General features: G+C 43.3%; 1 protein-coding gene and 1 pseudogene across 3 annotated transcripts; one reads left to right on the top strand and one right to left on the bottom strand.

The window, feature by feature from the left end:
- Positions 1-280: 280 nt before the first annotated feature.
- On the bottom strand, positions 281-27053 carry CCDC181 (coiled-coil domain containing 181). 3 transcript variants are annotated; one of them, XM_073563808.1, is made up of 6 exons: positions 26853-27053; positions 16738-16873; positions 15527-16351; positions 13857-14042; positions 9948-10102; positions 281-667 (listed from the first exon to the last, which is right to left on the bottom strand). In XM_073563808.1, exons 2-6 carry the CDS (start codon positions 16849-16851, stop codon positions 511-513), a joined length of 1437 nt encoding a protein of 478 aa, XP_073419909.1. In that variant the 5' UTR covers positions 16852-16873; positions 26853-27053; the 3' UTR covers positions 281-510. The 3 variants fall into 3 exon arrangements, with proteins under 3 accessions (XP_073419909.1, XP_073419911.1, XP_073419910.1); XM_073563810.1 differs by having other exon boundaries at positions 13896-14042; positions 26853-27050; XM_073563809.1 differs by lacking the exon at positions 26853-27053 and adding an exon at positions 26734-26796.
- On the top strand, positions 21205-22344 carry LOC141076362 (protein GUCD1 pseudogene; annotated as a pseudogene).

Here is a 27053-nt window from a genome sequence, read left to right as displayed (position 1 = left end):
CTATCCAGGCCAGAAAGACAGGTCAAAAGATTGTCATGGAATTTGGCTAGTCATCAAGGATCAAACTGGCCACATTGTGAAGTCAGAGGTAGATGGGGATTATAAGTATTCACTTACGGTATTTTGCTTTGCTTCTTTTTAACATACCAGTTAATGATTCGATCTCTCGGAAACTTTGCAGTCTTGATGTGTTTATATCATTGTGTTAATGCACAGCACCATCTACACCTCCACACATCAGGGAGAAAGGTTTCTGGGTGGACGTTGGGTTTTACAAAGCTTTCTATGAAAGTAAATCTACTTTCCATACAAATAGAGTCTTGTAAATTACTGGCGCTTAGTTATTGCTGTTTTTGTACCTCATTATATTAAACCACAAAAATATAAACTGAACTGATAGAAAAAATAGAGATTTTTTTTTAATAACTCATTATTAAGTCACACATCTTCTTACAACTTGCCACTAGATCTCAATAATGGCCCCATAAAGGTATTTGATGTGATCCTAGCCTAGCGGTCCATATGCCAGGAAGAGCGCGAGTCGGGAATATTGTAGAGCAAGTTGTTGATCAGCTTGCTTCTTCTGGCTTCTAGTAGAAGTCTTCTGGCCCTCTCCTGAGCAGCTCGCTTTTCAGTGCATTTCTGTATTCGCTTTTGTCTTAACCACCTACAGAAGATAGGTAAATGATTAGATGTGTGGACACTGGCAAAGCTAAGGAACATAATCACTGCTCAAATCTCTTAATTTTAACCCCTTAACCCCTCCCCAGCCTGTTTTCCGACCAGGCCAAATTTAACAATCCTGACCACTGTCACTTTATGTGGTAATAACTCTAAAACGCTTCAACGAATCCCAGTGATTCGGAGATTGTTTTTTCATGACACATTATACTTTACATTGGTGGTAAATTTAGGTTGACAGTTTTTGCGCTTGTAAAAATATAATTTTGGTAAAAATCTTGCAATTTTCAAACTTTCCAAATTTATATCCTTAAACCAGTTAGTCATGGGGCACAACATAATATATAAATAACATTTCCCACATGTCTACTTTACATCAACATCATTTTTTAAACATTTTTTTTTGTTAGGAAGTTAGAAAGGTTAAAAGTTTAATCAGCATTTTCTCATTTTTCCAACAAAACTTACCAAACTATTTTTTAGGGACCACATCACATTTTAAGTTACTTTGAGGGAATTATATGATAGAAAATAGCCCAAAGTGAAACCATTTTAAAAACTACACCCCTCTAGGTGCTCAAAACCACATTAAATTAAAGCAAAGGAAATTTTTCCCACAAAAATTTTCATTTAGCCCCAAATTTTGCATTTTTACAATTGCAATAGGAGAAAGTGAACCATACAATTTGTTGTGAAATTTCTCCTGAGTACTTCGATATCCCATAGAAGATGGAAAATGACTGTTTAGACACACAACAGCTCCATTTGACTTTTGGAGAGCATAATTGGCAGGAATAGATAGTGGACACAATGTCACGTTTGCAGAGCTCCTAATGTGCCTGAGCAAAGGAACCCCCCACAAGTTGATCCTATTTTGGAAACTAGACCTCTCAGGCTGTGTGCCCACGTAGCAATTTTTAAGCGTTTTTGCCGCGATTTTCGGCGCGAAAATGTTTAAAAATCGTGTACAGAACGGCCCCCATGCATTCCTATGGCATTCCGCACATGATGTGCTAATGCTGCGCTTTTTCCGCGGCGGAATCGCATCGCGGAAAAAATCGCAGCATGCTCATTCTTTTGTGCGGAATCGCAAAGAATTGCCGCGATTCCGCACCCATAGGAATGCATGAGAATCGCTTACTTCCCGCATGTGGCTATGCCCACCATGCGAGAAGTTAAGCGTCTCATGTGCGGTTGGTACCCACGGTGTGGAGGAGCGGAGACTGTCCTCCAGGCCCTGGGTACCATACCCCTGTAAAAAAAAAGAATAAAAAATAAAATATCGGGGTATATTTACCTTCCGGTGTCCCGCGCTGCATTCCCGGCCTAAGCGTTCCCAGTAATGCCTTGCGGCAAGGTCCTGTAATGACGTGGTCTCGCGAGATCGCTATAGCAACGCGAGACTACGTCATCACATGTCTCGCAAGGCATTACTGGGAACGCTGAGGCCCGGGATGGCAGCGCGGGACGCCGGAAGGTAAATATACCCCGATTTTTTTATTTTTTTTTAGCATTTTAACATCCTATCTTGTACTATTGAGGCCGCATAGGCGGCCTCAATAGTAAAAACCTGGTCACACTTGTCTAACACTATGTTTGACGAGTGTGACCAACCTGTCAATCACTTTCCAAGCGATGCTTCAAATCGCTTGGAAAGTGCTTGAATACCGCACGCGAAAATCGCGGCAAAATCGCGATCATAATCGCGGTAAAATTGCGGTGAAATCGCGCGGAAAAAAAACGCACGATTTCTGGGAAGGAGTCCGTTTTTTAGTGAGCGTTTTAAAACGCTACGTGGGCACATAGCCTCAAGGAATATATCTAAATGTGTGGTGAGCACCTTGAGGCTGTGTGCGCCCACGTAGCGTTTTTAACGCGCTTCCGCGGCGTTTTTAAACACGCGATTTTGCCACGGAAACGCGTTTAAAAAGCATTCCATGCAATTATAATGGAAAACGCACATGTTGTGCCAATGCTGCGTTTTTTACCGCTGCGGAATTGCTTCGCGGTAAAAAACGCAGCATGTTCATTAATTTTGCGGAATCGCCCGCGATTCCGCATACCATCAATTATATTGGCAAAAACGCGTGGGAAAACGCATGCAAAAACGCTTGACAATCGCGTCAAAAATGCGTGTCAAAAACCGCATGTGTTTTCCTTGGCAAGGGCATGCGTTTCTGCTCAGGAAAAAATTGCGTCAAAAACGCGACATGGGCACATAGCCTGAAATCTCAGGGGCGGCTTCACAGAATTTCTTGTGAAAATGACAAAATAAATTTTTCCTGAAAAGTGTTGCTTCACCAAAAAATTTTTCATTTTCACAAGGGTAACAGGACAAAAAGGACCAAACAATTTGCTGTGCAATTTGTCCTGTGTACACAGATACCCTGTAGGTGGTGCAAAATTACTATTAGGGCGCATGGCAGGGCTCGGAAGGGAAGGAGTGCCAATTGAATTCTGGAGCACAATTGTGGCTGAAACAGATTGCAGATGCCATGTCATATTTAACAAGCCCCTGACAAGCCAAAACAGCAGAAACCCCCACAAGTGACTCCATTTTGCAAACTACACCTCTCAAGGCATTCATCTAGCGGTTTAGTGAGCATTTTTAACGCTCAGGCGATTCTCATAATTGTATAACTTTGGGCTGAGTCAATGGAAAATTACCATTGTTTCCACTTAAATGTTACTTTGACCCAAGTTTTCCATTTTTAAAAGGGATAATAGGAGAAAATGGACCACAAAGTATGTTATGCCATTTCTTTTGAGTACGCCAATACCCCATATGTGGCGAAAATTTTGAGGCATAATGCAAAGCTCAGAAGGGTAGGAGTGTCATATTAGAGTGCACATTTTGCTGGAATGGTTTAAGGGTGCCATGTCACATTGGCAGAGCCCCTGAGGTAAGCAGCAGAATCCTAACATAAGTGACCCTATTTTGCAAACTACACCTCTCAATGTAGTCATCTCAGGGTGCAGTGACAGAATGTCTGTCACAGAATTTAATACCATTGGGCAGTGAATAAAAAAATAAATTACATTATCTCAAAAATTTAGTTTTAGCCCCAGAATTTTCATTGTCACATAGGGAATTGGGTAAAATGGCACCAAAATTTGCCACACAATTTCAGCTGAACGTGGCAATACCCCATATGTGACTGTACAGTACTACTTAGCCACACGTAGAGACCCATGAGGAAAGGAGTGCTATTTAACTCTTTGACAACAAATTATCGTATAATAGTTTGCACACTCAACATATAGAGTCCCTAAGTGCCAAAAAAGCAGAATTCCCCTTCAAATGACCCCATTTTGGAAATTACACCCCTCTGGGAATTTATCTACAGGTGTAATGACGATTTTGACTCCATGGGTGTTTGCCAGAAACAAGCAGCAATGAATGTTGCTGAGTGAAAATTGCAAATCAGCCATTGTAGTACCCAGTACATTGTAGTGGCCACTTCCTGTATCTGGAGACATGCATTCGTAAATTAGGCAGGCTCTCATCGCTACAGAAATGCCAAACGGGATGCTAAATGTGGTTTAGGCAAACTGTGGGGATCAGAAGGTTGGGGTGCATTAGGATTTGGGAATGCAGAATTCGCTGTATTTCTTTTGGGGGCGTACAGCCACAGTATTTTTCCAGAGCCTTTGTGCTACCAGTAACCTGGAAGCCTCTTATATTCCCGATAACAGATGATGGACGTGAGTGGGGACTTTTTTTGTGGATTGAGTTGAAGCTTTTGTTGGGAAATTTTACTTAAAATTCTGACATTTATCCTGCACACTACGCTGAGCACTTACACGCGGTTTCCATCTAAATCTCCGAATGACGTAATTCAGATGAAAGCCTCGAGGGATCCATTCACTATAATGAGGCAGCAGTGTAACTCTGGACTCTATCTGGCCTCTGTTCAACGATGTCCTTCTTTTCAGAGGTGCACAAAACTGTGGCCGACGGCACTTTTATGTACACCACCGGATCAAAGGCCAAACAGCATCCACATTGACTCTATTATAAGGAATCTTCTGCTGGGGGTTCCATCTGAAGCACGTATTTCAGAGAGTAACATGAAAACCCCGATGTAAATGCTCAGCGTAGAGCGCTGGATATATGTGAGCCGAGCATTACTGTGACCTATGGGAAGCAAATGAACAAATCAACAGTAGGTGAAGAATTGGTTTTATTTATTTATTTTATTTTTTTGCTGCGTTCCTCCTGCCATATAAGTGATTAGACAACTTTATTCTTCGGGTTGGTGCAATTACAGCGATACCAGATTTATACAGTTTTTTTATGTTTGGCTGTTGTCACATACTAAAAAACGCTTTTTTTTGCATCGCCATATTTTGAGAGCTATAATTGTATTCCAGTCTTGTGAGGGATTGTTTTTTGAGGGACGAGTTAATGCTTTTATTGGTACTATTTTCGGTCACTTAACATTTTTTGATTGCTTTATATTCTGATTTTTGAGAAGCAAAATTAACAACTAACAGCAATTCAGGAATTGTTTTTTATGCAGTTCACTGTGTGGTAAAAGTGATAGGGTAGGTTTATTCTTCATGTCGGTACGGTGTAGTGCTGCGGTAGCACCGTATGCAGCAAAGAGGCAGTGACCCACAAAATTCAAACACAAAAGTCTCTTTAATGTGTTTCCTCACAGCATTAAAAGTTCAATCCACACAAGTGCATATAACTTCAGTGCATATAATTAGTATCCATTTCACCATTTGCAGAATATATATTATACGGCATCCTTCATTTTACAGACACTAAAAACGCCAGTCTTCCTCTGACTAGTTCCCGTGGGTGTCTGTGCGCCGTATCCAAGACTCTATTCACACAGCATTACATGTTGCAGGCACTACAAACGCCAGTCTTCCTCTGACTAGTTCCCGTGGGTGTCTGTGCGCCGTATCCAAGACTCTATTCACACAGCATTACATGTTGCAGGCACTACAAATGACAGTCTTCCTCTGACTAGTTCCCGTGGGTGTCTGTGCGCCGTATCCAAGACTCTATTCACACAGCATTACATGTTGCAGGCACTACAAATGCCAGTCTTCCTCTGACTAGTTCCCGTGGGTGTCCTGCATCGCTGAATTACTGTATCTGTACTCACACGGCATTTCGTGTTGCAGACACTTCACACGCCAGTCTTCTTGTGACTAGTACCCGTGGGTGTCCTGCATCACTGTCTCTTTACTCACACAGCCGTACACAGTCCAGGATATCCACCTATTTTGCAATCGTTACACACCATTCCTCTTTCGGGCAGCGGACATCCACCTCCAGTTCACCTCCGGGCACAGGACTATCCACATCCGAGACCAGTTACCATGGGCGACTTGCATCGCTGTGTACGCTCCGGGTACCAGGCTATTCAGCTGCCCTGGCTGCTGGCTCCGCTGCTTCACACACACAGCCAGCGCTCTGCAGGCCTCTGCTCTGCACACAAGCACACACCAGGCTAACACTGATACTGCACCTGACACACCAACACCTCTTGCTACACTGATTTTAGTACAGAACTTGTGGCCTTCAGTCACATGGAAAACCTGAACCAGAAATGAAATGGACTGCACCACTAACATACTGCAGTCAGTTTCAAAACACCCATTCCAGAGCCTGCTTTCCCTACATCTGTCTTGGACAATAGCATGTCCAAGACTACACTTGTTTTTTATTATTAAACAGCATTACAGTCACCGCTACGCCCATGACTGCCATGCTCACCTATGGACTTCATACATCTCTATGCACAACCTGGGGAGAAAACACAGCGACCCCTACCTGTGACATGGGTTACTGCTTCACCATTGCAATCCCAGCTACGCCTGTGACCGCAATGCATTTCCAAAGGCCGGAGTCACACTAGCGATAAAAACGGTCGAATGCAATGCGATAAAAAAATCGCATTGCATTCGAACCCATTTTATTCTATGGGGCAGCTCACATCATGCGATTTTTTATTGCATCCGATCGTCGGACCGAGACAATCGTAGCATGCTGCGATTGTCACCGATTTTCGGATCGGATTCGACAATGCAAGTCTATGGATGCGATAAAAAATCGCATGGAAAACGCACCACACGTGTGACTTACGATTAAAATCGCAACACTTTTCCAGGTCTACAGGAAAGAGCATCAGGCATTGGCATTGGATGTCAATTTGATGCCTAGATGCGAATAAAATCGGTTCGTCACCGGAAAATGGGATGACAGACGGATCCCTGGACAAGAAACCTTTGTGCGATTTCGTACCGTTAAAATCTGACCGATTTTTTATTGGTTGTGACTCCAGCCATAGCCTCAATACACCTCCATGCGTATCCTGGGGAGAACATACAGCGCCCCCTAACTGTAACAGGGGTCACTGCCTCACAACGGATACAGTGATACCACATTTAGGCTATGTGCCCACGTAGCGTTTTTCATGCAGAATATTCCTGAGCGGAAACGCACACCCTCTTCCCGGGAAAATGCATGCATTTTATGAAGCACTTTTGTAAGCATTTTTGACGCTTTTGTTAAGCGTTTTAGCATGCGTTTTCCTGTGCGTTTTTGCAGTACAATTGAATGTATGCAAAATTAATGAACATGCTGCGTTTTTTCCCGCTTAGCGTTTCCACAGCGGAAAAAAACGCACCATTAGCACAACACATGCAGATTCCATTATGTTTCCATGGGATGATTTTCTTAAGCGTTTCCGCAGCAGAAACGCGCGTTTAAAAGCGCTGCGGAAACGCTTAAAAAACGCAACGTGGGCACACAGCCTTTGTATGTTTTGGTGCTCTTTCACAATAGAAAACTATTTTATAGAAAAACGAATTGTTTTTGCATCAATGTATTCTGAGAGCTATAACTTTTTTATTTTTCAGCTGATGGAGCTGTATGGCGGCTTGTGCTTTACAGGGCAAAATGACGTTTTCAGTGATACCATTTTTATTTACATTCGACTTTTTGATTGCATTTTATTGACTTTTTGTTCAGCGGTATGATGAAAAAGCATAGTTTTTTTATTTACGGTGTTGACTGAAAGGCTTCACTACTGACTAGTGGGGCAGTTTTATCGGTCAGGTCGTTGCGGATGCGGCTATACCAGATATGTATACTTTATGTGTTTATTTTTGTTTTTACATAAATAGATTAATATTTTTTCTTGTTTTTGTTCTTTAATTTGTGATTTTTTTAATATTATTACAATTTTTTTTTAATCATTTTCCAGGGTGGCTTTTGCATTGCAGGTCATTAGATCAATGCATTGCACACAGGGAAGAAGAGTGGCTCCAGCTCTGAGCAGGAGCTTACAGGCCAAGAGACCTTGGTGACCTTGAGGCAATCTTTCGGCCCGGGGTCACCACTGAGACATTCAGTGCACCGCAATCAGAATCGTGTTGTGACGTTCGGAGCAGAGAGGGCGCTCCCTCTCCCTGCTATGGCCATTGCTGTCACTATTGACAGCGCCAGCACCAATTGTGGGCGTTGCAGCAGGGTGTTAGCTCTCATGTAAAGTTGACACACGCTTTTGATTTCACTTGGCATGAGGAAGCATGGTCGTCACGCCATACATGTAGGGGGATTTGCATGAGCAGCACCGTACATGTACAGCGGATGTTGTGAAGGGGTTAAAAGGTGGTCTAAAGTCAAAGTAAATTTCAATGTAAATCCCTATCAATTTAGTGGCATAATCAAAGGGATTTTCTATTATACTTGCATTAAAAATAACCTACCCTTTCCTAACTACACTATCTAAAAGCTATTCTATTTTTTCCCCTACTTCCTGTTTGGTGATATTTCGTTTGATAATCACAGTGAATGCTGGGATACTCAAATAATTCGTCATTAAGGGGCAGAGGCTGGGGTCACTGGGCACTGTGCAATATGATAGTGCACCCTTGCTGCAGTTATAGGCAAATACTCGCTGTGTAACACAGCTGGCATCTCCCTGGTATGATGCTGGTTAGTCTATTTGAGGAGGCTTCATATTTTCCTTAGTGACTTATGACGAAAATATAACTTTATATCACATTTCAGGGGCTGGTCTAGACACTGATCTGTCCCAGCTTTCTATATGATGCGCACAATCACAGTGAGCGCTCTGTTGTCAACTCAGCTCAGTAGTAACCAGCCAGCAACAGAGCGGCGTCACGATACCTGGGCCTGGAAAAGACCAGTGACATCACTTGTGGGAGCGGCGTTGGTGTCCTGCAGGCAGGGTATCGTGACACCGCTCGGCTGTTGGCTGGTTACTACTGAGATGAGCCTGCAACAGAGCGCTCGCTGTGAATGTGCGCATCATATAAGAAGCTGGGACAGAGCAGTGTCTAGACCAGCCCCTGAAATGTGCGTCATCAGGGAAGGGGGCAGAGGCTGTGGCAGTGACCGCAGCTTCTGCCCCCTGATGAAGCTTTGTTTGAGTATCCCAGCATGCAGTGGTGATACTCAAACAAAGGTCATCAAAAAGGAATTAAGGAAAAAAAGTATAAAATCATTAAGGGTATCGTCACATTTAGCGATGCACCAGCGATCCCGACAACGATACGACCCGGTCAGGATCGCTGGTGCATCGCTAAATGGTCGCTAGTAAGCTGCCAAACAGGCAGATCTCACTAGCGATGCAGCAGCGGTCGGCGGTCGTTACTTACCTGTCAGACGCGGCGATGAAGACGTCCTCCTGCCCGCGTCATTGCGTCGGCGCCAGCAGGAAGCGGCCGACGAGAAATGGCCCAGGATGTTCTCGCGCGATCAGCGATAGACAGCGGGGGAGCCAGTCGGAGGTAAGTATCACACATAGCGATATCGCTAGCAAATTATCATCCCCTGGGGAAGAAGTACTATGAACTTCGAAACGCGTTGGGAATAAAAGGGTTAATTCATCAACCTGTTTATGGATATGAAATTTGTCTGGCAGCGCACTTAAATCCAAGAATTTTATCCTAAAAGATAGAAACCAGGGGCCTTCATCCATGGTAACTCATCGGTGCCACACATGGACTGGCACCTGCTCCATGTAAATGTCAATGAGATTGATGGGAGCTCCGCTGCGGGCTATGTAACATGCCCAGCATCTATCGCATGTGGAGAGAACAAAATTCCTGACCTCCTCCACACATGATCACATCAGCACCGACATACATGTACATCATTTTGTCCTAACAGTTTAATTAAAAAAAAGCTAAGTCCCAAAGAGAAAAATATACGTACAGATCACATTTCTGGTCACTTTTTCATATGTCCTCTGTGTACACAGCTTTCTACTTACTGTGCAAAAGCCCCTTCCTTGTCTTTCCTTTCCAGGAGAAATGCCTCGTGCTCCTGTTTTCGTAGCTCCTCCATCTTTTTCTCTTTAATTTTTTCTTTGTGTTTTCTTTTAAGCCAAACAGAAACAGCTTGTTGTGAATCTCTTTCTTCTTCATCCTGTAAAGCAACATACAGAAAACTAATATGGAAGCCACAGGACATCAGTGGTATACACAGTATCTCTTGAATAGTGTTCCATATGGTCACCAATTCCAGACACACCACATAAGGACAAGAATGGCCGTTTCTGGAAAACTTACCCCATCTTCTAAAACTATTCTAAGTTCTGCTCACTATGGTGTCAGGACAGATCTGATGGCTCATAAATAATCTGGTCTGTATTTCCACTAGGAACCTGAAGGCTGGTGCCTAGGGCAGCAGGATGCGGGGGTCAGCGTCACCATGAAGGAAGTATAAAATAAATTCTCTCTTCTCAAATTGCTTTATTGGCACAACCAAATGCACATAAGTACTTCCAAAGCAAGTGTAATGCTACCAACTCTGCTGTACTGCTCCTCCCCCATACTGACTGCTGGTGTCGAAAACTGTTAATCACACTCAGTTCTTTTGTGCTTGTGCACATGTAATCTCCCTGCAGTGAGTGGAGCAAATAGTGTTATTATGTCTCACACAGAGCCTGTTCTAAGCTATAGTGTTTTTTTTCCCTCTTGTATGTGGATGCCTGGTTATGATTGGTAGAGCTGACAGCACTATGAAAAGAGAGCTACTAGAAGTGTTTGTAATGAGACTCAACTATGCAGTACTGCACCTCGCCCAACACTGAATGCCAGAGATGAGGATTAATCATAGCCAGGTCTGCTGTGCTCCAGAACATCATCACTTTGCAGTGAGGTGATTAGCCTGTGTCATTATGTCTCACACAGAGCCTGTTCTAAACTATAGTGGGGAGTGTTCTTTTTCCCCTTGTATGTGGATGCCTAGTTATGATGGGCAGAGCTGACAGCATTATGACATGAGAGGTACTAGAAGTGTTTGCAATGAGACTCTGCAGCCATTGCCTCACCCCCACACTGACTACCAAAGATGAAAGCTCCCATCAAAGGAAAGGTCACCTTGATGTGGCTGATGGTTACACATGAAATGGCCAATTTATGAGCTAAGTACCTTCATTTTTATAAGTATATTCTATTTAGCAGTAATACACTTCAAATTTCATATGTTCAATGTTTGCATAAATCTTAGCGCTTACCGAATGCTGCTGAATTCTCTTGTTTGTATATTATGCAGTCATGGCAGCTTGCACCCGTTCACACTAGCTTTATTCTGTTTGGCGGTGCTGCACAGTTTTTTTGTCTTCTATAGTGGGGAGTGTTCTTTTTCCCCTTGTATGTGGGTGCCTGGTTATGATTGGCAGAGCTGATAGCAATATGAGAGGAAAGCTACTAGAAGTGTTTGTAATGAGACAACTCTGCAGCACTGCCTCTCCTCCGCACTCACTACCAGAGATGAAAACCGTTAATCACACTCAGGTCTGCTGTACTCCAGCACGTCAACACTCCGCAGTGAGTAGAGCAGATTGACTGTCAATACAGGCCTCACGGTGAGCCTGTTCTAAGCTATTATATGTGCCTCAGTGTGTTGCTGTACACCCCCCAATGAAATCTCTTTGGTTTGGTAATGCCTATTTGGACTTTAGGCTGGAGTCACACACAACGAATAAAAAATCTGTCCCATTTTAACGGTCCGAAATCACACAAAGGTATCTTAACCAGTGATGCGTTTTTGATGTGATTTTTCTTCATTAATGCGATTTTAATCGCATGTAAGCATCCTTTTGACATCCGTCTGGCGAGATTTTCTCGCAGGATAGCAAAATGGACAAATAATGGAGCCCAATGACAGGTTTCCCCACACAAACGAATTAATAGATCTAGACACACATATATATATTTATATATATATATTTTATACATGTCATAGAGACACATTTATACATATATTTCTAATTCATACAGTTCATCAAAGCAGAATAGCCGCAGAAACATTTGCCGGCTTTTGGATATTTATTCTCCTGCCCGACATGAAATGACACATGGTTTACATATAGTTAACCATTTCATTTCATGTTTTTTTTGGTATGTCTATCACTATTAATTAGATGACTCTTTGTGGGTAAAATTATGGGCTTGTAGGGGTTCATTTAAGGGGTTAATTCATTGTATTAAATTGCTGGGACTCCCGCTGACGTCACTGAGGCTGTAGGGAGTCCCCTTAATTTCATACAACGAATTAACCCCTTAAATTAACCCCTACAAGTCCATAATTTTACCCACAAACACTCATCTAATTAATAGTGATAGACATAACAAAAAAAACATGAAATGAAATGGTTAACTATATGTAAACCATGTGTCATTTCATGTCGGGTAGGGGAATAATTATACAAAAGCCGGCAAATGTTTCTGAGGCTATTCTGCTTTGATGAACTGTATGAATTAGAAATATATGTATAAATGTGTCTCTATGACATGTATAAAATATATATACATATATACATATATATATATATATATATATACATATATATATATATATTTTGTGTCTAGATATAATCATTCTTTCTTTATTTAACCGGTCTCTGTGACTTTACTGTATTGGAATAAAGAATTGCCGACTTTTGATAAAGGACACCGGGTGCGATTTAATCGGAACTCACCCATCGGGTCCGTTTTTAGTCCCATTTTTTCTCGCCCCCATAGACTTGTATTGTCGAATCCGATCCGAAAATCGGTGACAATCGCAGCATGCTGCGATTGTCTCGGTCAGAGGATCGGATGCGATAAAAATTCGTATGATGTGAGCAGCACCATAGAATAACATGGGTTCGAATGCAATGCGATTTTTTATCGCATTGCATTCGTCCGTTTTATTCGCCAGTGTGACCCCGGCCTTAAAACAAAAATAACGGTTTAGGTACCAAATGCTTTGATAATATCTCTGCCTACAAAAGCGAAATTAAAAAAAAAAATATATAGTTTTATTCTGTGCTGCAGTCAATATTACATTGTGTGTCCAGTTCATCATGAAAAATTTGGTGAAAGATCCTCTTTAAGCCTTTTGCAACCATATAGCATTAATTGTGTCATTTGTTTGCAAGGGGTGTATGGAGCGGGCTCAGTAACAACCTGCACCATACCTGGCAGATGCAAGCTGTGTTATACAGTCACCGTGTGCCTATAACAGTGCCAACTACAGCGAGCTCCGATTGGTGTTATTTAACCATTCAAATGCCACTGGAGATCGCGGGATACTTATCATTTACCATGGCAGCCAGGGGCTTGCTGAAGGCTCCCAAAGCAGCCATGTTGGTCTTACTATCAAATCCAGACCATGGCTGGGCTTCCTAGGAGAACCTCATTTTAAATATATACTACAGTGTATAGTATAAATAATCAAATGATTTCAGAATTGTCGTTTTGTGATCACCACACCTTGTAAATATGCAGTGAAAAAACCCCCCGACTTTGTACTGCACAACCTGTCCCTGAAGTTGGAAGGTTCTCTACACATATATCAAATGTCACAACATTATGATCAAATCATCTCTCTCATCCTAAGGCATAGACATAGGGCAATTACCAGTACAATAGTGAGTGGTTACAGTTTTTACTATCCAAAAAACTACCGTAATTTTATCTTAGAGATTTCCAGGTAAATGGGCTGAACTGCAATACCAGACGCAGCATATGAGTGGCCCTTTTTTCTACATACATGTATATGGCACTGTTATACGTTATGTTCTATGCTACAAAATAACGATTACAGTTATTATTACTCAAAAAGTTAAATACTGCCATTTTTTCTGACCCACACGAATGCTGTTTCACAAAAGTGTCACTTCTCTCCTTACTGTAAAGTGCGACAATGCAGACTGATCCTGACAACTCACTGGAGCGCTGCTCGTCTCCATCTCTTTGGCCTTTTGGATTCTCTTTTCTTGAACGAGCTGACATTTTTTCCTCTGTAACCACATCTTAAAGGCTGCTTCGTTTTCTCTCTTTTTCTGTTCTTCCTGTTCTTGCCGATGCTCTTCATCCTAGGTCCGTAGGTAATATTGGTTATGATCACATCAGGTTTCTCAATTGAAAATTCTAGCAACTGATGAAATAATTAAAAAAATGTTTTTTTTTCAGGAGTGAAAAATTGATAGTTTTTATTTTTGATTGGTGGGTTTTCAATCCCTGAAAATTCAGAAATTCATTGAAAATCCATAGCAAAATCTTCATATTTATTACTGATTCGATGTGGATATTATCCACCATGGCTGACACTTACCTTCTATGGGACATATTTTCCTTCAAAAACATGTAGGCATGTGGAAAATTGCATGGGTGCTATGGCGTTTTGTGAGAAAGGGTTTGCACCCCCCTGCCTAGTGTCCCAATTTCAATGGTATCGGCATCCTCGGGATGCAGATACAGTTGAATTCAATAGTGGGACAGGGAGTCATCAGCTTCCTGTTCCACCATTCAGCATGGGCATCTGCGTTTCAGTGCAGCAGGCAAGATGATGCCACACTAGACTGTACCTACTGTGTGGATCCTCAGTACACACACTGTACAGACCGGAGCAGCGCATCCAATGGACGGTGTGGGCAAGGTGAGTAGTTTGTTTTTCCACCGTTGTACTTGTGGGGAGAAAGTGTGAGGGTACCATACTGTTTGAGTGCTGTGAGGGTCATAATATTGTGTATGGTGAACTGAGGGGGGCCATCACATTGTGGAGGGCTGTGGGGGCCTTGATACTGCGTGAGGGAGACATTGACGGCATATTACTATGTGAGGGGGACTATTGGGGCCAACATATTGAGGTGGGATGACTGTGGAATGATAATACTGTATGTGAGAAAACTATGGGGAAAGCATACTGTGTTGGAGGGCATTATACTATTTTGAGGTGCATTATACTGGGTTAGTGGTCACTGCTTTGGGGGCACTGTAGTGGAATCATTGTGTGTGGAGGTTATGAACTGGAATCCTACTGTTTAGGGGTACTATGGCAGCCTTATACTATGTGGGGACATTATACTGTGATGTAGGGCTGTGAAGCCATTATACTGTGTTGGGAGTCACTGTGGGGACATCATACTGTGTTGGGGGCAATGTGGCAGCATTATACTATGTTGGCGGCACTGTGAGGTCATCATACTGTTGCATTTAGGTACTATGGACAACTCACTAAGGGGATACCATACTGTGTGGGTGGGGGGCATTTTGGAGGGCATCATACTAGATGGAGGTCATAAAAGTGGTATCATACAGTGTGCAACCACTAAGGGACTTCAGTAAAAGTGCAATAAATGTCTCTCTCTGTCATTGAAACTTGGCAGGTAAGCCCTTCTGTGGCTGCACTTATGTGATGTGTACCTGCAAAAATGTTTTTTTTTGGGGGGGGGAGGGGCAATTAGGAATTTTGTTATGGGGTCCCATGATTTCTATGTACGCCCCTGAAATATTTGAAGGGCACCACCAGTACACCATCTAATATATGGCTTTCCATGTACAAACAGACATTTCTTACCTCTTTTCTAAGTCTCTCTCGTCTTTCTAGAATCCGTTTCTGTAGCTCTTTTTGTTGAGAAGAGAGGATGAATGTGGTGTTATGGGATGACACATTTGCAGACTGCACTCTTCGCTGGGTTTTTACTTTATGCACAGATTTTGTCAGGTTAGCAGAGTTAGGTCGGACTCTAGGGCCAGTAGGAGGCTTTGGGATGAAACCATTCCCGTTACTAATACTGGGAGTTTTCTTATCGCTGTTAGCTGAGGCTCCAGATCGATCTGATTGAGATGATGATTTGTGGCCATCTTTATATTTACTTATAGGAGGTAAAGAACATTGGTTCTCAATGTCCTGTATATTTACGAGTTCGAACTTTCCATCTTTCTCAACCAATACTCTTTCATCTTTAGGCTTGTCGCCAGTGCCACTATCTACATTAATATGCTCCCTGCCTTGCACTGGCGCTTCATATACTTGTAATTGAGACATGCCATCTACAACCTCGTCTTCTGTGAAACTTTCAGTTCTGTCACTATCAGGGAAATCTAAGGGAGGAACTTCCAGATCAACCAAATTTTCCTTGAATTTGAGTCTTCTCTCTCGACTTTCATCCAGGGCTTCCATTTCCAGTTTCTTGTTGGCTTCTTCTATCTTCTCTGTGATGTATCGTTTTGCTTCTTCATCTTCTATTTCTCCTTCTTCACTTTCAGATACAGAGTCAAGTTTGGGTTTTCTACTTGTCTCATTGTGAAAAATCTCATTTTCATCGCTTGATGACTTTTTAGTTTCCTCGTCTATACATTTTTGGGAGTCTTGTTTCAAATCGCTGGGTTTTTCATCACCCTTAAATAAGATATAACATATGAAATAAATGTATTTTTACTTGATATTAAAATTAGAAACGTATGATTTTTGTAACCTTCACTAACTTTAATATGAAAATGATTTTACAATATGTGATCAATGATAAAATATCATTACGTCGCTGAAAGGGTGTTAACGGCCATGGAGAAGTACATGGAGGGCAGCAACATTACCCAACACAATGTATGGGAGATTCCAACCATGAGTGAAGAACCTGCAGCCCACCCGAGCGGATGGAAGACAGAACTGCTACACTAGTAATTAGGTGATGAGTATAGACAAATGTGACACATACCATAGATGACTATATTTTAACCTAGCCTCGGGTTTGATTTAAAAAAGAAGGCTCATCTGTATGCTAATACCTGCGAACCTCCATACTTCTCCGCCTCTTCATTTATTAACCAGTCAAGGTCCTTCTCAAAGTCATCTTCATATTCTGCAACACCATCGGAATCAGATTCTTCCTTACTGCTCATTTTTTCGAAAAATGCTGTTCTTCTAGAAATACATAAATCGAAAAAATATACATCAGTTATCCATAGAATGGTAATAAGATCACACGCAAACAGAACGGAGAGAAAAGAATATCCTGCCCAGAACCGCAGCTTGATGGATAAATATTTGGCAAGTCGCTCCAACAATAGTAGTGCAGGGTACAAGCTGGCATTCAGTCACATCTCCTATCCACTTTGATGCTCTCCACTGCTTCCCATACTTTAACTCCTTGAGGATGAGTCCTAGTTTGATTTTTTGTTATGTTTTTTTTTTCATTAAAAAAGCCATAATTTTCTTTATTTCAGTTTTTTTTTTTTTGCAGAATTAATTATGGCGGTACGTATGATTTACTGATAAACTTATTTAAACTTTTTCTGAAAATAAATGAAAACAAATCAATTGGTTTGCGTCATTACATTCTTAAAGCCATAATTCTAATTTTCTGTCAATGGAGCTGTATGATGGTTGATTTTCTTTTGCGGGGCGAGACAGTCTTCTTTGTATGTACCATTTTGGTTACATACAACTTTTTGATCACTTTTTCCATAGGGATTAAATAATCATGCTCAGCTCTAGCTCCTATACTGGTTGTTAGAAGCTACAAGTGCTTCTCTCTAAAATAGAATACCATAAGAAAGTTAATTTATTTCAGTTCTTCAAAACAAAAAGTGAAACTCATATATTATATAGAGTCATTACAGACAGAGTGATCTATTTCAAGTGTTTATTTCTGTTAATGTTGATGATTATGGCTTACAGCCAATGAAAACCCAAAAGTCATTATCTCAGTAAATTAGAATACTTCATAACATCAGCTTAAAAAAATGATTTTAAAATCCGAAATGTTGTCCTACTGAAATGTATGTTCAATAAATGCACTCAATACTTGGTCGGGGCTCCTTTTGCATCAATTACTGCATCAATGCGCGTGGCATGGAGGCGATCAGCCTGTGGCACTGCTGAGGTGTTATGGAAGCCCAGGTTGCTTTGATAGCAGCCTTCAGCTCATCTGCATTGTTGGGTCTGGTGTCTCTCATCTTCCTCTTGACTATACCCCATAGATTCTCTATTGGTTTAAGGTCAGGCGAGTTTGCTAGTCAATCAAGCCCAGTGATACTGCTGTTTTTAAACCAGGTATTGGTACTTTTGGCGGTGTGGACAAGTGCCAAGTCCTGCTGGAAAATGAAATTGCCATCTCCAAAAATCTTGTAGGCAGAGGGAAGCATGAAGTGCTCTAAAATTTCCTGATAAATGGCTGCGCTGACTTTGGTCTTGATAAAACACAGAGGACCTACACCAGCAGATGACATAGTTCCCCAAACCATCACTGACTGTGGAAACTTCACACTAGACCTCAAGCAGCTTGGATTGTGTGCCTCTCCACTTTTCCTCCAGACTCTGGGACCTTGATTTCCAAATGAAATGCAACATTTACTTCCATCTGAAAACAACATCTTGGACCACTGAGCAACAGTCCAGTTCCAGTTCTGCGACACCTGTAGCCCATGTCTTGGATACGTCTGTGTGTGGTGGCTCTTGAAACAATGACTCCAGCAGCAGTCCACTCCTTGTGAATCTCCCTTCAATTTTTGAATGGCCTTTTCTTAACAATCCTTTCAAGGCTGTGGTTATCCCGGATCCTTGTGCACCTTTTCTACCACACGTTTTCCTTCCACTCAACTTTCCATTAATATGCTTGGATACAGCACTCTGTGAACAGCCAGCTTCTTTAGCAATGACCTGTCAAGTCAGCAGTCTTCCTTCCTGAAAAAGTACTCAAAAACACTAAAAAGAATCTTCGTATTGTTTTCTATGAACCACTTGTTTTTCATGTACTCAAGCTTTTGAGTATCATTTAACAGCTTTCGTTTCCAAAAACTGTCAAGAAGGGGCCTGACTGTGTTTTTTAGGTGTTTTCTGCTTGGAAGATGCTCCATACTTTACAATAGAAGTGAATGTGAAGGCAAAAAAGAAACCGCCTGGGTGTCTTTTGGAACGTTTTGTGAATGCTACATAAAAACTTCCCGCAAAAAAGCTTAAGATAACATCATCAAAAACTGCTTACCAACCACTAAGGCCTGTTTCACACAAGAGAGAGAGAGAGAGAATATTTTTCAGCCGCCAGAACAGAGTTTAGGGTTAAATTTGCGGCCGAGCCAAGTCCTCCAGGCATGCGCAATGTAAAATGCGGATCCGGCCGCCCGAAAAAACGTTGCATTGTCCGTCCAGGCATGTCGGCGGGCGCCAAAATTTTGGCGGATCCACAAAAAAACGGATTTAACGGATGGCCATCTGGGTCGCCCTCCCAGGGCTGTGGGGTACTCGGTACCGGGCCGGTATCAGTGGGATATGTCACAGCAGCATTGACCTGGACCGTGGCCCTGGGCGCCCAAGTAATAGGAAGATGTGAATGGTGGAATGTAGTTAGAAGAATAGTTTGTGACACTACCTGTGGTGTTCGGCAAGGGAGGTGTTAAGCCGACGCTGCAGACAGATCCTCCGGGACAGATGGTGTGGTGCAGCAATGGTGGTATAGCCCTCCACAGACAGGGCTGTTGTCCCAGGGCAGTGTAGTGTCTGGCGCAGGGGATGCAGCAGTGCTAGGCGGACGGACGCAGGAAGGAATGGAGGACACCAGGGCATGTAGTTCCAAAGCTTTACTCACAGTCTGTAGTTCCCGCTTCCGTGTCGTGTCCTCCGGGTCAGGGACTCAGCCAACCTCCAGGCAAGATGGAAAGCTCCCTTACACATTCTGCCAACTTATGTGCCTTTTCTGAATGCCTCCTCTATAGCGCCTTTAAGTGTGAAGATCTCCTAGTACTGTGTTACACTGGAGTTCCTCCTGACAGATGTTCCCAAGAACTCTACTTGCACGGCAGACAGCTGTAGCCTGCTTCGGGGACTCTCTACTCTTAAGTCCCGGCGCTCTATCTAAGTCACTGTTGTGCCCCCAAGTCTTAGATGGGAGTAGTGCATCTACAGCCCACTACTCCACCGATGACTGCTGCAGAACCATTAGTTTTCATACAACCGCGGGGACCGGGCCCCGCCTTGCGCTTAGAACTTCTAGGCAGGGTTCTTCCTCTAACCCACGTCCTCTGTGTTCCCTTTACTCCTACGTTCCGTACCTGTCCTTTCCCTTCTATGGAAGCTCAGGCTTCGGTTCAATGTCCTTCTCCTTCTTTCCTTTCCTTTCCCGTGCCAGCTGGCTCAGGTCACTGAGGCAGCTGCAGCACTCCTTCCTCCATCCCTCTTCCAGGGATCCCCACTCCTCCCGAGTGGCTTTCTCTCTCCTACTCCACCTCTGAACTCAACTGAACCCCAATCCTGGAACCGTCCCACTCTTTTATATGTATACTCAACTCCACCCACCTCCCAGCACGTCTAGTGTTCCAAGCAGGGAACCACCAAAGGTGCTCTGCCTCTCTCTAAGCAAGGAGCCGCAATGTGGTTTTGCTGAACTACTCTATTGTGTGGGGTGCGAGTGTTGGAGCGTGGTCAGGAGCCTCCAACTTACCTGGATGGTGGGGCACCACACCTTAGGAGGTGCAGTACCTCTGTGGCAACTGAGCCTCAGGGGCGCCACACATCCGTCAAGATCCGCCGGTAATGCAACTGAATGGGAAAAAAAACGGATCCGCCAAGCAAAATGGCGGATCCATTTTTTTTGCAAAACGGCGGATTTTGACTGATGGTAACATACGGATGTGTGAAACAGGCCTTAAGGAAACATCGCAAATACAAACAAAAATATGCTTCAGGGAAGAAAAACTGAAAATGCAGCGTTTATCTAAGGCTTCTGCTTTGAATCTCATTGGTTTTCCCAGCTACAAACATAGTGGAAGGATCTCTTCCTTGAGACATTACTTGGCCAAAAGATCTGCCTTCTCTACAGCTGACTGTTCAGATTCTCACTGATAAATTTCTTCTGTGTAACCTGAACAGGAAATTATATCAAATATTTCCTCTCCATTTCTAACCCACTTCATTAAATAATGACTTTTCCTGATCCTTAATCTGTGTCAACAATGGTCTGGGGCTGCTAGGAACCTGCACTGTGTACAAGCAGAGCTGTGATAAGGCCGAGGTTACTCCTGAAGCATCTTGTCACTATGCAGCGTTCGCGGATAAGGATTAGTAATGCAGCATTTACCCTGAAAGATAATCGTAATTGAGTGTTCTTAAAAAACGCAGTGTAAACAGCCTGTCAACCACACGACCAAAGAGCAAAAATGCTCGTTCATCAGAAGAAATTATCTTTTGTACTGCGCAAAAGATCATCGTTCTCGGCAGCACATTGTCTTGTGTAACCAGGACTCGCACTGCTGAGAACTATGGCAGCCTGTCTATTACAGATCGCTCAGTGCGCATCACTTACTTTGGTCTGCCTGTGTAAACAAGCATTTAAACAACCGGCAATCGGTAAAGTTTCACCGATCAGCATTGCATCGTGACGCCGGTCAGTCCATGTAAGGCCATGTGCACACACTGAGTATTTGGTGAGTTTACCTCAGTATTTGTAAGCCAAAACCAGGAGTGGGTGACGTGTTTCTATTAGACTTTTCGTCTGTTCCTCTCCTGATTTTGGCTTACAGATACTGAGGTAAAATACTGACCAAATACTGAACGTGTGAACATGGCCTAATTAGACGGCGGCTGTGAGGTCGGTAGGAGGGAGCTGTTTACTCCAGAATATCCGAATATCGTCATGAAGAGCCCCAGAACTAATGGTACAGAAGCCGACAAAACCGCACTGCAGTCCCGGACACAAGGCGCACAGACAACGGTGATCATGTCCAGTTGAAAGCACCCCTCATCCAGCAGTCTCACCACTGGGACTGTGGTCAGGCATGTGCTCGAATAGTTATTCAGTCCCTTAATCTCCGGAATGAAGAGGAGTTCCAGAATGCAAGAGCTCCAACTAACAAAAAGAATTTGGACTACTGACCTGGCTTACCTAATGCACCATTTTGGGGTACAGCACCAGTCCTGCACACAGACCTTGGGTGTAGACAAAGGACACAAGAACCATTCTTTTTACAGGAAACATTTTGATGCAGAGGAAAATAGGGTAAACCAATTATTCGCCCAAGCAAAAGCTCACAGTGTTAATGTGGAAAAAAGAAGTGTCACAACACAAGAGCTACAAGATCACCTTTCCCAGGGAAACGTGGCCATGGTTCTGGTAAATGCTGCCCTGCTCCTGTGTGACCTCTGTCCTAGGTGCGTTAATTACTGCTGTTTTCTTCCTATTGGTGAAAAGTGCTTCTGCAAAAGCAGTGACTATCAGGGCCATTTTATTGTGCTGAGCGGCTACAACAAGTCCTCTGGAAGTCATCCTGGATATGCAGACAGGTTGTGTCGGACAAGCATCACCAACTTTGAAGAAGCACGTAGCAGTTATGGTACCGATGAGAATATCCTCTTTATCTAAGTGGACAGCAGACCCCAGAATGGATGGCGACAAGAAGCTGATACTTTCTTCTGTGCAGAGCAACATCTGCAGTTTATGCACTACAGAGACCTTTGCTTGTATAGCTTTTGCAAAAAAAAAAAAATGGATGATGGGCGAGCTCTTCGTCTATCTAAGAGAGGATGCTGTCGATCTATCCGTTATCAGAGGAAGTTATTTCTAGTGTATTAGGTTATGCCGTGAATATGGTATTTGTGATACTGGCCTCATTATAGTATACAGTGGGGAAAAAAAGTATTTAGTCAGTCAGCAATAGTGCAAGTTCCACCACTTAAAAAGATGAGAGGCGTCTGTAATTTACATCATAGGTAGACCTCAACTATGGGAGACAAACTGAGAAAAAAAAATCCAGAAAATCACATTGTCTGTTTTTATTTTCATTTTATTTGCATATTATGGTAGAAAATAAGTATTTGGTCAGAAACAAAATTTCATCTCAATACTTTGTGATATATCCTTTGTTGGCAATGACAGAGGTCAAACGTTTTCTGTAAGTCTTCACAAGGTTGCCACACACTGTTGTTGGTATGTTGGCCCATTCCTCCATGCAGATCTCCTCTAGAGCAGTGATGTTTTTGGCTTTTCGCTTGGCAACACGGACTTTCAACTCCCTCCAAAGATTTTCTATAGGGTTGAGATCTGGAGACTGGCTAGGTCACTCCAGGACCTTGAAATGCTTCTTACGAAGCAACTCCTTCATTGCCCTGGCGGTGTGCTTTGGATCATTGTCATGTTGAAAGACCCAGCCACGTTTCATCTTCAATGCCCTTGCTGATGGAAGGAGGTTTGCACTCAAAATCTCACGATACATGGCCCCATTCATTCTTTCATGTACCCGGATCAGTCGTCCTGGCCCCTTTGCAGAGAAACAGCCCCAAAGCATGATGTTTCCACCACCATGCTTTACAGTAGGTATGGTGTTTGATGGATGCAACTCAGTATTCTTTTTCCTCCAAACACGACAAGTTGTGTTTCTACCAAACAGTTTCAGTTTGGTTTCATCAGACCATAGGACATTCTCCCAAAACTCCTCTGGATCATCCAAATGCTCTCTAGCAAACTTCAGACGGGCCCGGACATGTACAGGCTTAAGCAGTGGGACACGTCTGGCACTGCAGGATCTGAGTCCATGGTGGCATAGTGTGTTACTTATGGTAGGCCTTGTTACATTGGTCCCAGCTCTCTGCAGTTCATTCACTAGGTCCCCCCGCGTGGTTCTGGGATTTTTGCTCACCGTTCTTGTGATCATTCTGACCCCACGGGGTGGGATTTTGCGTGGAGCACCAGATCGAGGGAGATTATCAGTGGTCTTGTATGTCTTCCATTTTCTAATTATTGCTCCCACAGTTGATTTCTTCACTCCAAGCTGGTTGGCTATTGCAGATTCAGTCTTCCCAGCCTGGTGCAGGCCTACAATTTTGTTTCTGGTGTCCTTTGACAGCTCTTTGGTCTTCACCATAGTGGAGTTTGGAGTCAGACTGTTTGAGGGTGTGCACAGGTATCTTTTTATACTGATAACAAGTTTAAACAGGTGCCATTACTACAGGTAATGAGTGGAGGAAAGAGGAGACTATTAAAGAAGAAGTTACAGGTCTGTGAGAGCCAGAAATCTTGATTGCTTGTTTCTGACCAAATACTTATTTTCCACCATAATATGCAAATAAAATGAAAAAAAAACAGACAATGTGATTTTCTGGATTTTTTTTTCTCACTTTGTCTCCCATAGTTGAGGTCTACCTGTGATGTAAATTACAGACGCCTCACATCTTTTTAAGTATTGGAGCTTGCACTATTGCTGACTGACTAAATACTTTTTTTCCCCACTGTATATATTTGAACATGTACGCTACAAGGTCAATGAAAAGCGATCACCTGAACTTCTCATCTCTAAATCATGGGCTTCACCATGGAAGCTAATCTTCTTTTTCTTGTGGCCTAAATGGACCCTAAGGTCATGTTCCCACATATCGTCCATACAGCGTTGTTTTGTGCAGAAATGTTGCTGACTTTAACTGGTGAAGCAAAGCAGATGTGAAAACTTGTGCATCTAAAGATACGGCTGAGCTGTACATTTTTTGTGCAATTTTTTTAATAAGCTTCTACGGCAGGGGTGGGGAACCTCAGGCCCCAGGGCCATTTACAGCCCTCGATGACCTTTTATCAGGCCCCCGAGCAGATTCTCAGGGACCGCATTCTTGGGCAGGGAGCTGTATTTTGATTGCCACAATCTCATTAATTTCTTCTTGCTCTGTTAGCACACACACGCAGTGATCACTACTGAACATTGAAGCGCATGCAATGAAAGATTAAGTCATGAAACCAGTGCCAGAGTCAGGATGTACTTTACGGGCGGAGTTTGTACGGCCCCCGAAGGATGGTATAAATATCCAAATGGCCCCTGGCAGAAAAAAGATTCCCCTCCCCTGTTCTACGGGAAGCCTGGAAAAGCGCACTTGTGTTTTTAATTGTGGAAGCAAACCTTTCTGTACTAATAAACAAAACACAAAAGCATTGACAAATTGTTTGAAATCTGCATCAAGTAAGTAAGAAGATATATAACAAAAATACAGCACAATAATATAATCAGCGCAGATTGTTGTTGTGTGCAGACACCAGCAGAAAATATGCCGACAGGACACAGGATTTATGCTATACGTGAACGCGGCATGAAAAACTAGTCATGGGACTCAGCATGAAGGGATGGGTGATGTAGAGATGCAGCAGAGCCGAGCTTATATGGAGCTCACCGGATGTGCCATAAATGTACAGCAGATGTGGATCCCGCCAATGGCATCAGCATCTATCTCAGAGACGTGGCCTGGGCGCGGCGCTGTCAGAGGAAAGGTTGGCGCAGTTCCTTTGTATGGTAATTCCAACGTTCACTCCATTGATGGCGGCTGCTATACAATTATGGCGAATCCTTTAGACATGTCAGTAAAGTATCGGACTGGGATACTCCGTTACAGGTTTGATAGTTTGGGATCATCCAAAAGAGGCCACTGGTGGGATGGGGGGAGCGGGTGGGGGGTGTAACATTTTTGGTTGACGACTCCAAAACAACTTTCCGTTTAGCTTCGGGTGGTCAGTGGGCTGTTTGCAGGGATCTGAGCGGGGGGCTCGGTGCAGGACAGGTCTGTATGAAGACTGAGCATAGGCCAAAGAAGACAACGCCATTGACGCACCCACGAGAGTTACGCTGAGGCAGTCGCCCACGGCAACGAGTGTTACAGACTGTTACGGACGATCTGGCTGTGATCCAGAGGATAACAATTGCCTTTTTGTTCTGAGCGGCCAAAAGAAAGACCTTTAAGTTGGACTAACCTGGGTCACTGCCTCTTTCCTGCACTGTGTGAACACTGCTGCATTATGTAATAAATATATATATATTGAAGAATATTTCCTTCAGTAAATGACAGAGAATAACGCTAGGTAAAAGCTCATGTTAAAATCGTATTGCGTACAGACTGCAGTCGCATGTCATTCGGATGCAAGGTCATTAAAATTGGATTTTACTTGCATGAAAATCACACGCCACTTGTACGAAACGCGTCCGACTTTTCAGGAACAATATAGGATCGTTCGTTTTTATGGTGATGGGTGTGAGCCCTTAAAGAGGGTTCTGGAAAAAATATCAACAGATCCAGAACACTGAAAAAACACAGGACCATCCTTCACATATGACGAAAAAAAGGACATGCAATGAATCCGAGCAATTGTGACTGCACTCAGTGGCCCTCTGAGCATGCCCAGAATACTGGCCGGCGGGCCGGGCGTGCGGTGCCAGGTCAGTACTACTAGTCACACAGCCAGCTGAGAACTAACTTCTGTCATGGCAATCACCAAAAACATTCTGCATCGGAGCTGTGTACTACAGAGGGGATCTGTAATAAATGATGCCCTGCAATAGAGGGGTCTCTACAATAAAGGTGATGCTGTTATAAAGGGGGCTGTAATAAAGGTGGGATCTATAAGAAAGGAGATTCTGTGCTAGAGCGTGAAAAGTGGGCTTTATAATATGTGGGGCTCTGTAATAAAGGGGGCTCTACAATAAAGAGCTCTCTGTAATAAAGGGAGGCTCTGTTTGTAATAAAGCGGACTCTATAATAAAGGGGGCTCTGTAATAAAATAGGCTCTACAATAAAGTGGGCTCTATAATAAAAGCAGCCCTGTAATACAATCGGCTCTATAATAAAGCGGTCTCTGTAATGAAGGGGCTGTAGAATATAGGGGGGCTGTAAAATATAGGGGGCAGTGCTATACCACTGCCCCACACCACACATCAGTGTGTAGCTGCTATGATCTGAGGGATATAAATGCAGAGAAATCATGGAATCCGGGCCATTTTCTGTAAGCACACAGCAGATATATATTTCCACGCTGTCCCACTCACCCACGGGCAGCCCCTTCCCTGCACGCGCAGCTCGCCCTCTCCTCTAAGCAGCATTAATGACAGCTGCCATGACAACCGCCCAAGCTGCCACTTCCTCCGCCCCCGGATCCTGCTCTCACCTGGAGGCCTGGCTGCGGCTGCTGCTCCCGAGTAGTGCACGGCAGGAGGGGTCCCGGAGGCTGCCCGGTCACACACCAGCATCACCGGGGCCGCCGCTGCCGCCGATCTCCGCCTCACGGGGCTTCTTTCATCCGAGCAAAGCTGTCGGGTCTCCATGGAGACCGAGGCTGGGACGTCACACGAATCTCGCGAGGATTACC

This window comes from Dendrobates tinctorius, unplaced genomic scaffold (genome assembly GCF_039654945.1).
Source record: "Dendrobates tinctorius isolate UK_male_01 unplaced genomic scaffold, ASM3965494v1 ptg000398l, whole genome shotgun sequence".
In the NCBI taxonomy this organism is placed as follows: Eukaryota; Metazoa; Chordata; class Amphibia; order Anura; family Dendrobatidae; genus Dendrobates; species Dendrobates tinctorius.
Note: the sequence above shows the minus strand (reverse complement) of the source record. Positions and strands in the feature narration are given on the sequence as shown.